This window comes from Oncorhynchus keta, chromosome 11 (genome assembly GCF_023373465.1).
Source record: "Oncorhynchus keta strain PuntledgeMale-10-30-2019 chromosome 11, Oket_V2, whole genome shotgun sequence".
NCBI lineage: Eukaryota > Metazoa > Chordata > Actinopteri > Salmoniformes > Salmonidae > Oncorhynchus > Oncorhynchus keta.
Genome location: NC_068431.1, coordinates 18,101,038 through 18,114,466, shown reverse-complemented (window position 1 = coordinate 18,114,466; position 13,429 = coordinate 18,101,038). Strand labels below are relative to the sequence as shown.

The 13,429-nt window shown below is 44.3% G+C and overlaps 1 protein-coding gene across 18 annotated transcripts in view; it reads left to right on the top strand.

Annotated features, from left to right (window-relative positions):
* The window catches only part of LOC118389853 (CXADR-like membrane protein), a 119,373-nt gene that overhangs the window by 73,702 nt on the left and 32,242 nt on the right, over positions 1 to 13,429 (top strand). For all 18 annotated transcript variants that reach the window (XM_052529667.1, XM_052529660.1, XM_052529670.1 and 15 more), the window contains exon 2: positions 11,579 to 11,736. In XM_052529667.1, coding sequence (XP_052385627.1) covers positions 11,579 to 11,736 — 158 coding nt within the window. The remainder of the gene's footprint in view (positions 1 to 11,578; positions 11,737 to 13,429) is intronic.

Sequence of the window (13,429 nt, the reverse complement as noted above, 5' to 3'; positions counted from 1 at the left end):
CACTATGGGTGACTACTGTTAAACTGTTTGGTGTAGGATTGGTGTGAATTCAATTTCAATTCAGTCAATTTAGAAGGTAAAAACGAAATAGTTTAGATTAAAACTACAGTTTACTTCCTGAATTGACTGAATTGAAATGGCCATGCATCTCCACTGACACCATACAACTTTGGCATCCTCCAGTTCAGTTCCATCCACCATCTGGAAGCCTCAGTCAGTATGGTACTGGAGAAGAGCATTGGACAGTGTTATTAATCCAACCCAACTAGCCCTGTAGCCACAGGCTTCTCTTCCTGTCCCTCTGTCTCTCTTTGAGGACCAGACTCAGCCCATTGGGTGTTCTTTCCATCTGCTAACGCACAGAGTAGAGGAGAAGGATATACATGCACGAGGCTTTCGCAGGTGATGATGTTCCCATCTCTTCTATCCATTCTCTCATTTACACATAATTCCATTGATATTTCATTGATTTGTAATGTATTCTTATTGATTTGTTTCAATCAATCAGTTTTACTGAAAATAAACCCTTTCTTATTAAGAAACCACCCACTGTTAAAACCAGTTATATTAAATGTGCCGTTTTTACCCCATGAACCAGTTTACAGAAAGCATGGAAGGGTATGGAACATGGATAGATCTGGCACTTCCTGTTTTATATACATCATATTACCTTTACTCCTTTTCAGGACCCAGAGACCACTTGTTATTAATGAAGTAGTGTCTCATTGATGTGTTCTCATGTAGCAGTGTGGCTAGCTCATGTTCCACTCTACAGTGAGCGCTAATAAACGAGGAAGGTATGCTACCTGTTTTCAATTAACCCCAGGAATGCCTGACATTTAGCTGTCTGGCTTTTCTTGCCACATGATGCCCTCACTCTAATATCCTGTGGCCAACTGTCAAGGAATTAAATGTAAAAATGTCTATAGGGGCCACTATTACTGCAAACATGGTGCTGTGGCTGAATATCAAAGGTCTATCCTTGGTTCCTTGCGTACTTGTTTCCTTGACCTCCTTCTCACAGCTCATTGGAAGAGAAAATCCAAGTGAAGGAACCTCACATCTTCTCCTCCAGTGCGGTTTGAGAAGGAGGATGAGGAATAATGTCCCTCCTTTCCTCTAGCCACGGTGTTGTTATGCTTCCATGTAGATGACAGGATGAGCTAATTAACCCAAACTGAAGCTGTTTTTACGATGCACTGGTGGTAGTTTATGGTTGGCCGCTGGTACAGTCCAGAGCAGCTGGCTGCATCTCCAATTAGTACTGTTTTACTGTGTGGGGTGTTTAGTCCAGTCCCAAATGGTACCCTATTCCCTATATAGTGCCCTACTTTTGACCGGGGCTTATTGGACTCAAAAGTAATGCACTATATAGGGAATAGGGTGCCATTTGGGAAGAAGCCTTAGTCATGTTTTTATGGCCTCCGTAAATGTTAAAAGAATGTCTATGGCGCTCAATCAAACCTTCAGGCTATGACATTACAGGTAATGATAGCCAAACCAACTTGGATGGGTCATGATGATAATAAAAGTTTTATTGTCAAGCAAACCAACTGGGATAGAGAATTGATCTGTGGAAGACAAAGATTACTTTTTGGAATTCCTATCACACATAAACTGAGATGCACACAAACAGAAGTACACACACACGCACACACACGCAAGCATGCACACACCCATACCCCCCCTACACACACACGCAAGCATGCACAAATCCATCACCCCCCTACACACACACGCAAGCATGCACACACCCATAACCCCCACACACGCAAGCATGCACACACTCATACCCCCCCCACACACGCAAGCATGCACACACCCATACCCCCCCTACACACACATGCAAGCATGCACAAACCCATACCCCCCCACACACACAAGCATGCACACACCCATAACCCCCCACACACGCAAGCATGCATACACCTATACCCCCGCACACACACGCAAGCATGCACACACTCATACCCCCCCACACACGCAAGCATGCGTACACCCATACCCCCCCACACACACAAGCATGTGTACACCCATACCCCCCCTACACACACATGCAAGCATGCACAGACCCATAACCCCCCACACACGCAAGCATGCATACAGCTATACCCCCTGCGCACACATGCAAGCATGCACACACCCATACCCCCCCACACACACAAGCATGCACACACACATACCCCCCACACACGCAAGCATGCGTACACCCATACCCCCCACACACACATACGCAAGCATCCACACACCCATACCCCTCACACACACGCAAGCATGCACACACCCATACCCCTCCCCCCCACACACCCATACCCCCCACACACACACGCAAGCATGCATACACCCATACCCCCCCCCACACACACAGTGCATATACACATTATACACATTATGCACACACACTTGTAAACCACCAGTCAGCTATATTTTTCACCTAATGGGCACAAAAGTTGCAAATTGCAGCAAAGAGGACTTGGCAGCACAAAAATCTGTATTAAGTATTGATCTAAAAAGGTCAATTCTCCAATTCAGCAGCAGCAGTGCATCCTTAAGGCAGCAGCTGTTCATGGTGATAGGGACATATATTAACAGACAGTAAAAGTGCCAGTTGGCGTCAAGCTCACAGTGACACTAAAGAACTGATAGGGTGAAAATCTCCTTTATTGGTACATTTGGGGGATGATTTAACAGTCACGATATCTTATAGTTACAAAGGATGAGTCGAGCTCTGTTATACCTCTGGAAAACTCAAAGTGCTCAAAGAGGCGGATGCTTAGTCAGCAAAACAGATATGACAGTGGTATTGCAGTTGATAAGGAATTTTTTCTTGTTGCCCTAATCTTACTTTTACAGCAAATAGTCTAAGGCCCCGTACACACTTAGGTTGTACAACTGGTGTACAACTCATTTGACACAGAGCTTGTGAAACCTGACATTTTTGTGATGCAACAGTTTATCTGTACACAAAATGTTTCCACAACCATTGTGGGGTGTCTCCGCAGGGTAATTACTTTTGTGCCGAAAGCTCTCCTTTCTATCACAATTGTTGTGTCAAATGTGTTGTACATCAGATCTGCAACTTGAGTGTGTACGGGGCCTAAGCGTCCGGATCAAAGTACATCAAGCCATGTATATGACTTGGCGGCTTATGACAAACTCACCATTTCAAACAGGATGTCATTCTTTGCAGTGCTTTGCTCCTCAATCACCTACCAGCAGCACTATAATAGCTACAGAGGGATGTAGTGAGATGTTTAGTGCCCCAGCGGTTTGATGTTGTGAGTAGGGGTCCCATGTTCATGGGCCGGGATTCATAAAGCGTCTCAGAGTAAGAGTGCTGATCTAGGATCAGTTTGCCTTTTTTAATCATAATGACTATGCTGGGGACCTGATTCTAGATCAGACCTCCTGGGTGTAGAACAGGGTGGGGGGAAGGTAGAGGGGAGTCAGTGTGTCGGGACTGAGAGCATGTCCATACACTATGAAGTCTCTATGATGAATATTTCCTTTTCATATTAAAGCAAAAGACAACAGCAAAGCTGTTCATATCGTATCACCAGGAGCAATGAAAGAAGACGGAGACAATTTATTGCAGAGTATCATTATTCAGACTGTGGATAATGATGGAAAGAAAGGATTCTTTCTCATCGGGGAGGCTGTTAGACGATGCCATCTATTTTTCTGGAGGCAATGTTCACTAAGAATGTACACATACTCTCTCTGTGTGTGTGTGTGTGCACGTGTGTGTGCTTGTGTGCGTGGACCAACGATCTAAGCAGCCTCTGAAGAGCGTCAAGGGTTTCTCTGGGGATTCTCTCTGACAGTCACTCTTCCCTGTCTCTGACCTCTCTACCCTTTGTTTTTTTCCTATATAAGTTTATTTTCTTTCTCTTTTTTTCTAGAAACCCCAGATGATTTTATTCTAGAAAAGCTTGAGGGACCCCCCATTGAGCCAATGACGTTCTAACAGTCTAATAAATACATTTCATATATGCTATCGGAATTGTTTTCATTTGGTTGTGTTTATCAAGGTCTTAGGTAACGTTGTAATACATAAAGCATTTTCTTAGTAGTCTGAGCTATATGCTGCCGTATGCTCACGTGTGGAGCACATGGAACAGCAATTATTCTTGGAAAAAAATATCTCTTTTGAAATAGAGTTCACCTCTTCAATTTTTAGATTTATTTGACAAAGGTATGTGTTTTAGAAACTGCAGAATCTGCTCTTTCTGATACAATATAGAAATCAAAACGTCTTCCCTTGACGGGTTTTTACAATGACAGGTAGGCCGTAAATAAGAATTTGTTCTTAACTGACTTGCCTAGTTAAATAAAGGTTAAATAAATAAAAATAAAACCTGCATGGGACTCTATAGGAGGATTTGAAAAAGTTACTTTTTGGCACTCTGTTTCCCTGCCTCTGTGTGAATTCCAAGCTGCACCCATCTCTTCATATACAAATTGACAATTGATAATATTGTCACCCCACCAGACTAGTGTCTTTCGGCTAACCCTATTATTATATGTGTGAAATTAGAATCAATATAGTTTAGGTGTAGTTTCGATGGGCCATCAGCTGCATGGTGAATGACTGCAGGTGAATGAGGGTCCTCTTAAAACTGCTTATAACACAGTCTGTTCATGATATTAAGATTCTCACAATAACAGTGTTTTATATAGACTTATTTAGGAAAAGTCAAGGACGTGGGAACATGACTTTAAAAATGTCAGATTAATTAATGAACCAATAGTTTTTTCTAGTGTTAATTGTGGCCTCCTTTTTTGGGTGGCATACATGGAGGGAATAGGAGCAATCTTGTCCTTACCGTGTGTGTGTGTGTGTGTGTGTGTGTGTGTGTGTGTGTGTGTGTGTGTGTGTGTGTGTGTGTGTGTGTGTGTGTGTGTGTGTGTGTGTGTGTGTGTGTGTGTGTGTGTGTGTGTGTGTGTGTGTGTGGACATGTTTAACTATATTTGTGGGGACCAGAATTCCCCACAAGAAGAGTAAAAGAACACAAAATGGACCACCTGGGGACATTTTGTTACTCCCCACAAGGTAAAACATTTTGTAGTTTTGTAGTTAGGGTTAGGTTTAGGGTTCGGTGTTAGGGAAAATAGGATTTTGAATGGGAATTAATTTTGTGTCCCCACAAAGTTAGTTGTACAAGACTGTGTGTGTATGTGTTTTCCCCCTCCTTTCTCTCTCACCTCCCTCTCCTTCACTCATCTGGACTTGATTGTTACTGAGGCTCATGGTGTGGTATATGTACTGTAGTCACTGTCGCTGGCTTTATCTGCAGTGGAGCAGGCAGCTTGACGTTTGGTGACGGCTTTTAACACTAGTCTCTACACAACATAGACCGGCATGTGGAGTTTCAACCCACAATTCACAATGCTGTGAAACCAGTAAAAGTTAAGGAAAAGGTCTAAGTCTTTGAAGTTGTTTACAATTATGAACGGAAGGCGAATCAATGGCCAAGATAGTGTCTCTTTCCTATTGCACACACAGCTGTGTCTAAGACTACCTGAAGTATTTTTAAGTTCACCGATTCCCCCTGCCTCTGTTTAGGGAAGATATTAACACAGTGGAATCTTTCTTTGGGAGCGAATGAACCAATTTATCAGAGTTTCAGCATTCACTGTAAGGCCTTGAGTTCCACCCTCAAGTGTTAACTGAGGACAACGCTCAGACAAGTAGTTAACTTTAATAAGGAAGGAGTTCAAATTTGGACACAGTCCAAGACTTTGGTTTAAGTCCCCCCTATTCAGGTAGAATCCCCACAGATGCAGAAGTTGGATAAGATTCAACTGCATCCCAAATAGCACCCTATTCCCTACAATAGTGCACTACTTTTACCAGAGCCCTATGGGCCTTCCCTATAGGGCCTGGTCAAAAGTAGTGCACTATATAGGGAATAGTGTGGAATTTGGGACGAGGACTCTGTAATCAAGAGTTGTCGGAACGTCCTGCCGGTGATGTTTATGAGGGCTCTGATTACCATAATCTAATTGGTTACGCAGATTTCTTGCTTTTGTGGGAGGCCAGTGGGAGGCTTAGCTTCACTACATCATATCACGGAACCCATCTCAGTTACCTTTGAAGATGGATTTCAAGGTTGCCACTTGTCAGGTGGCTTCATTTCGACTGGTTTTCTTCTCTCAATCTTTCCCTCGATTCAGTGTGTGTTGTGTGGAATGTGGGTGTACTTCAATGTATTCACAAAGGGGTACGGAGGAGATGTATAAAGTGAAACTGGTCTTGTCAGTAGTAGAAGCAAAGGATTATGGGAAAGTGTCCCCCACCTTCAAAGTGCTGTCTGAAGTCACTGAGTAGGAAATAGTCCTAACCTTTCTCCGGCAGGCCAGATGCAGTGCATACAGGATTGAGACAGCCAAGTGATTGCAGGAGCACTGTTAGAGGAAATTGTAGTTAAGATGATTAATTATGTATACATTATTGATTATAACCATTTATTCTAATACTATTATGTTATGATATGAAAAGTAAAAGTTATTGGTTAATGCTGTTACTGAAAATGTAAGCAGAACTAATTTGATTGTCTGTGCCTCTTGGGAAGGTTAAGGGGGAGAAAAAGCTTTTCAGACAAGATAAGAATGTTTGGGTTTTGTTCCATTGGTAGGAGAAAAGTATATCTTCTAGACAGGTTGTAATGTCTGGTTTATGAGGGGAGTAGAAAGCATCTCCGGACCTAAACAAAAAACAACGGGGCTATCGTGGGAAACTGATGATGTAATTTTGAGTTTATAACCTGTGGAAATCTGTGTATGTAGTTAGTACTCTCTGGAATTAAACGCTCTCACCTGGCTTTTAAGACTGGTCTCGATCTACTTCATTGCATAATTAATGAACTTACACATCATTAATGAATTAGAAACGAGTGCGAAATTGATTTTGGCAATTAAAACATAAAGGAATTTAGAATTCCTCTATCAAGCACGTAAAATGATTTACCCCCTCGCAGATGAATGAGGTTACGGAAGGAGCAACCACGGGTGTGATTTGGAGAAGGAAAAAGGTAGGAAGTCGGATGTTGGGTTTTGTATATCACTTAATTTGGTCAGTTCGTTTCACGTCTAATTGCATTGATGTGAATTTTTACAAAACAGATGTGTGCGATGTTGTGAGGTGTTTGTGGATGTTGAGCACAAATTGGGAGTCACCCAGATGCTACTTCTCCCCCTTCCTGCCAATCCATCTCGCCTTCAGGCCTATTCACTTAGAGCTGGTGGCACAGCAGGGAAAAGGTCATTATTGATATAGCCGCTCTCACAGGCTGTGTGTTTCACTATGCAGATATGGCACATGCCATTGCATTTGCTTGCAGACTTACCACCAACCTCCTGTGGTAAGTATACGCTTGGAGCTGCGTCAACTGTGTTGAATTTAAGGATGGGAGAAATATCAACGTGCGGCTAACACAGTCGGTTAGTCAGCAGTCAGACGACACTCAACCCTCATGCTTTGGGCCCACTGATGCATTCTGGGATACTTCACCCCAAACGATAGGATAAACAGAAATAATTCAAAGTGAGCTCACAGGCTGAAGTTAGCCCTCTTCTCTTTTAGTTGTCTATTTGAAGTTGCAGTGTTTTTTTACTCAGATCTGAGCATTTCTCTGTGACAGAGCCAGAGAGCACGAGTGATGTGCTGACTCGGGAGCAGCCAAGCTAGGCAGGCTAGTCAGACAAGCAGCGTGACTTTGGACAGTTTGAAAGGTATGGGGCCCAATGTGTCCCACCAGCTCCCATGCTCTCCTATAATAAAACTGGAGAGGAGGGAATTTACTGGAGCACGACTCCCCCTAGGGCATCTTCAGAGGACCCAGGTCCCTTCTCTCTCTCTCTCTCTCTCTCTCTCTCTCTCTCTCTCTCTCTCTCTCTCTCTCTCTCTCTGTCTCTGTCTCTGTCTCTGTCTCTCTCTGTCTCTGTCTCTCTCTGTCTCTCTCTCTCTCTCTCTGTCTCTCTCTGTCTCTCTCTGTCTCTCTCTGTCTCTCTCTCTCTCCCTGTCTCTCTCTCTCTCTATGCTGCTGCTGCTTTGAACTCTCACTCAGCCAAGCAGCTTGGGTCCTTTTGTGTTAATAATCGCATGAACACACGCACACATAAATACACTGCTCAAAAAAATAAAGGGAACACTTAAACAACACAGTGTAACACAATATAAAAATGATTTAGCAGACGCTCTTATCCATAACGACCCACTTACAGTTAAGTGGTAGCTAGGTAACTAGGTAGGACAACCACATAGAGTATCCGTCATAGTAAGTACCTTTTTCCTCAATCAAGTAGCTACAGTATCAGCAAAGTCAGTGCTAGTAGTAAAGTGAGTGTTAGTTCACGAAAGGCAATAAAGACTCAAATCTTTCTTGAGTACAGAGGCCTAGCCTAGACTTAGCATGTCTTTCAGTAGCTTGTAAGCAAAACTATTACCATCACAAAGAGGACTATTTCTCACCTGCTTGTCACACCTGAGCTTCTGACTGCCACTCAATGTAATCTAATTAGGCCCATATTGAGTAATCATTAGCCTGTTGTATTCACTCCAACTCTTTCTAATTACATATCTTAATTACCGCTATCATGTATCATGAATAGGGGTAAGATGGGGTGAGCTAATCGGTTAGCACTCTCTAATTAGCTTTTATGCTAGTGTCGTCGAGGGCTCCTGACTTGTCAGCAATGTGAATATGTGAGGATATGTGGGAGTGGGCGATATGCAGAGGTGATGTGTCTTTAGTGTTCTCGGGGTCACGACACACAGCTTGTGGCGGGGCTGTGGCCCCAATCAAGGTGCATGGTGGGTATAAATAATTTACAGTGTCAGCGGTGGTCAGTGGATGAAGTGGGGAATTAGAAATAGGATGTGTGTGTGTGTCATGTGTGTGTGTGAGACTATACCAGTGTAACCAATGTAAAGTGGCCCAGGCAGAAAGAGAGAAGAGAAGCAGAGGTTGTCTTGATTCAGAAGTGGTGGGAGGATTTATAAGTATGTATACTGAGACTGGCTGGATTTATGGACAAGAATCAGCAAACCTGAATTCACAATGTGTATCAATAAAGCAAACGCTTGAGCTGTGCTAGACAATTAACCCTGCTTGTCGATAGCATCTTATTCAATACGACTGCAGTTATAATTACACAAGCATGAAATTAAATGGACTTTTGTCCAAAAAAACTCTTCACCTGGCACTGTAAATGGTTGATATATAATATCTGACTTTACACTGAATAATGTTTTTATTCAATTCCAAAGGATAAGACAGAAAAAAATTATGTTCATAAAGATTTAGAACATTCTCACAAGTTCTTAATCATTACCTAATGAATGATTACCTAATTAATTTTCAATGACAGCCTAGGAACAGTGGGTTAACTGCCTGTTCAGGGGCAGAACGACAGAACGACCTTGTCAGCTCGGGGATTTGAACTTACAACCTTTCGGTTACTAGTCCAATGCTCTAACTAACGGCTATACTGCCGCCCCAAATATCAGACCGTATACCACGGATATGACAAAACATGTATTTTTACTGCTCTAATTACGTTGGTAACCAATAGCAATAAGGCACCTCTGGTGTTTGTGGTATATGGCCAATATACCACGGCTAAGGGCTGTATCCAGGCACTCCGCTTTGCTTAAATATATAGCAGACAATATTATTGTCTGTTGACGGACACATTTGATTGGTCTCGCGTATCTCTTTGAGATGAACTGAGTCTGCAATAAATTGGGATACAGGTTGAATCCCAAATGTAACCCTATTCCCTACATAGTGCACTACTTTTGACTAGAGCCCTATGACACTATATAGGGAATAGGGTGTCATTTGAGGCGCAGACAGAAATTCAACAGAAACTCGGACGGTCAGGGACATTTGTTTTTCTTTCCTCGTTCTCTTTTTTTTGCCATCCATTTTGATGAGACTGATCTCAGTGTAAATCCCCCCTGACACCAGTCTAATGCCATCCTATCCATGCCCCTTTCCACCGCCTGGCATTGTGCAGTTAATCCAGACCAAGGCCCCCGGTGTGTTGCATTGGCCATTTGTCTCTCATTGGAATGACTGCCTTGTAGACAGGCTGCAAAAGGTTTACAATGTATTTCAATGGAGACATTTACACTTCAGCTGTATGGAGACGTGCTGTGGGGTTGAGGTAGATTTTATAAAGCAGAGGGCATTGAAAATAACATTGATCACCTTTTATGGAATATGCTTTTCTTTCAGGTGGTTGGCCCATCTATGATTGAGTGTGGAATAACCATGTTTGAGAGTATCCTTGTTTGAGAAATAACCCGTCTGAGACTTGAAGACAAGTGTGAGCAGCATTGCAGCTAACTTCTGTACTTTATTTCAGTGCAATAATGTTATTGTTGAAGTATGCGGGTTCAATACCTAGTTACTTTATACTGTATCAAAGCACCACAAAGCTAATCTTCTCTCCACATGCTGTGTGTATAAGGCTCACTATTACCCCCAATACCTTCAATTACTGTGTGTGTGTGTGTGTGTGTGTGTGTGTGTGTGTGTGTGTGTGTGTGTGTGTGTGTGTGTGTGTGTGTGTGTGTGTGTGTGTGTGTGTGTGTGTGTGTGTGTGTGTGTGTGAGACCTGGGTTCAAATACTATTTAAATTCTTTTTAAGTATTCAGATATATTTTATTTGAAAATACAAGTAGTTGTTATATTGTTTTTGGAAATACACATAGTATTTCAAATACAAATAAATACTCCCATGGATTTTAACCCTGGTCCCAGGAGTATTTGGAAATAATTACAAATATTTTCAAATAGTGAGCTATTTATAGGAAATTATTTGAAACTACTTCCAACAGAAGTAGTTTATTTCTGACACTTTATTTGAATATACTCAAATACAAGGAAAATAATAAATAATTAAATACAGGCTTTTAAGCCCAGTTCTGGCGTGTGTCTGTGTGTGTGTCTGCGTGTGTGTCTGCGTGTGTGTCTGCGTGTGTGTCTGCGTGTGTGTCTGCGTCTGCGTGTGCGTCTGCGTGTGTGTCTGCGTGTGTGACTGCATGTGTGTCTGTGTGTCTGCGTGTGTGTCTGCGTGTGTGTCTGCGTCTGTGTGTCTGCGTCTGTGTGTGCGTCTGCGTGTGTGTCTGCATGTGTGTCTGCGTGTGTGTCTGCGTGTGTGTCTGTGTGTGTGTCTGTGTGTGTGTGTGTCTGTGTGTGCGTCTGCGTGTGTGTCTGCGTGTGTGTCTGCGTGTGTGTCTGTGTGTCTGTGTGTGTCTGTGTCTGTGTGTGTGTGTGTCTGTGTGTCTGCGTGTGTGTCTGCGTGTGTGTCTGCGTGTGTCTCTGCGTGTGTGTCTGCGTGTGTGTGTGTGTGTGTCTGCGTGTGTGTGTGCGTGTCTGTGTATGTCTGTGTGTGTCTGTGTGTGTGTCTGCGTGTGTGTCTGTGTCTGCGTCTGTGTGTGTGTCTGCGTGTTTGTCTGTGTGTGTGTCTGCGTCTGTGTGTGTGTCTGTGTGTGTGTCTGTTTGTGTGTCTGCGTGTGTTTGCACGTAAAGTGTCTCTAAGCTCCTTTTCCTCTCTGCCCCCACAGTTCTGCTGGGTGTGTTGACGGCATGCGCCCAGACGGAGATGAAGAGGGTTGTCGGTGACAATGCGACACTGCCCTGTCACCACCAGTTCTGGGCAGGTGACGCCCCCACACTGGACATCGAGTGGCTCCTACTCAAGCCCAGCTCCAAGCAGAGAGTGGTGAGTGACTCCCTTTGGTTATTGACTTTGGGTGCATCTCAACAGCCTAAAGGGGCTTCCTCCCCTTGTGACATTTCCTCCATAACTATAAAGGTGAAAGCACATTCCTGGTATAGGCATCTATATTTCTGTCACCTTGCCTGTGTTTTCAGATCAGAAGGAGAGGAGCCAACAGGAAGCAATTTCAGACTATTGAGATCGTAGAACCAGAAATAAATTATAAATCAAATTGTATTTGTCACACGTGCCGAATACACCTTACGGTGAAATTCTTACTTACAAGCCACTAACCAACAATGCAGTTTCAGAAATAGAGTTAAGAAATAATTGACTAAATAAACAAAAGTTTAAAAAAATTAAAAAAGTAACACAATAAAATTACATAACAATATGTAACGGTTTTCTAGGTGTGGTGAAGGAGAGTCGGACCAAAACGCAGCGTGTAGATTACGATTCATGTTTAATGAAAAAAAACACACTAAACACAAACACTACAAAAACAATAGTCCCCTCTCCTCGCGTCCCTGGATAGTCCACCCTCGCCGCCGACCATGGCCTAGTAGTCCTCACCCAGAAACCCACTGGACTGAAGAGCAGATCAGGACTGAGGCAGCTTGGGACTGAGGGAAAGCTCGGGAGTGAGAGAAAGCTCGGGAGTGAGAGAAAGCTCGGGAGTGAGAGAAAGCTCGGGAGTGAGAGAAAGCTCGGGAGTGAGAGAAAGCTCGGGAATGAGAGGAAGCTCAGGAATGAGAGGAAGCTCAGGCGTGAGAGGAAGCTCAGGCGTGAGAGGAAGCTCAGGCAGGTAGATAGATCTACCAGATCCTGGCTGGCTGGTGGTTTCAGCAGATCCTGGCTGACTGGCAGATCCTGGCTGACTGGCAGATCCTGGGTGACTGGCGGATCTGGAAGAGTCTGATTGACTTGCGGATCCTGGCAGACTGAAAGATCTGGCTGCTCCATGCTGACTGGCGGCACTGACTGCTCCACGCTGACTGGCGGCTCTGGCTGCTCCCTGTAGGCTGACAGCTCTGGCGGCTTCTTACAGACTAGCAGCTCTGGCGGCTCCGTGCAGACTGGCAGCTCCTTGCAGACTGACAGCTCCTTACAGACCGACAGCTCCTTGCAGACTGACAGCTCCTTGCAGACTGGCAGCTCCTTGCAGACTGGCAGCTCCTTGCAGACTAGCAGCTCCTTGCAGACTGGCAGCTCCTTGCAGACTGGCAGCTCCTTGCAGACTGGCAGCTCTGGCTGCTTCATACAGACTGACAGCTCTGGCTGCTTCATGCAGACTGACAGCTCTGGCTGCTTCATGCAGACTGACAGCTCTGACTGCTCCATGCAGACTGACAGCTCTGACTGCTCCATGCAGGCTGGTAGCTCTGGCTGCTCCATGCAGGCTGGCAGCACCTTGCAGACTGGCAGCTTCTTGCAGACTGGCAGCTCCTTGCAGACTGGCAGCTCCTTGCAGACTGGCAGCTCTGGCTGCTTCATGCAGACTGACAGCTCTGGCTGCTTCATGCAGACTGACAGCTCTGACTGCTCCATGCAGACTGACAGCTCTGACTGCTCCATGCAGGCTGGCAGCACCTTGCAGACTGGCAGCTCCTTGCAGACTGGCAGCTCCTTGCAGACTGACAGCTCTGGCTGCTCCATGCAGACTGACAGCTCTGACTGCTCCATGCAGACTGACAGC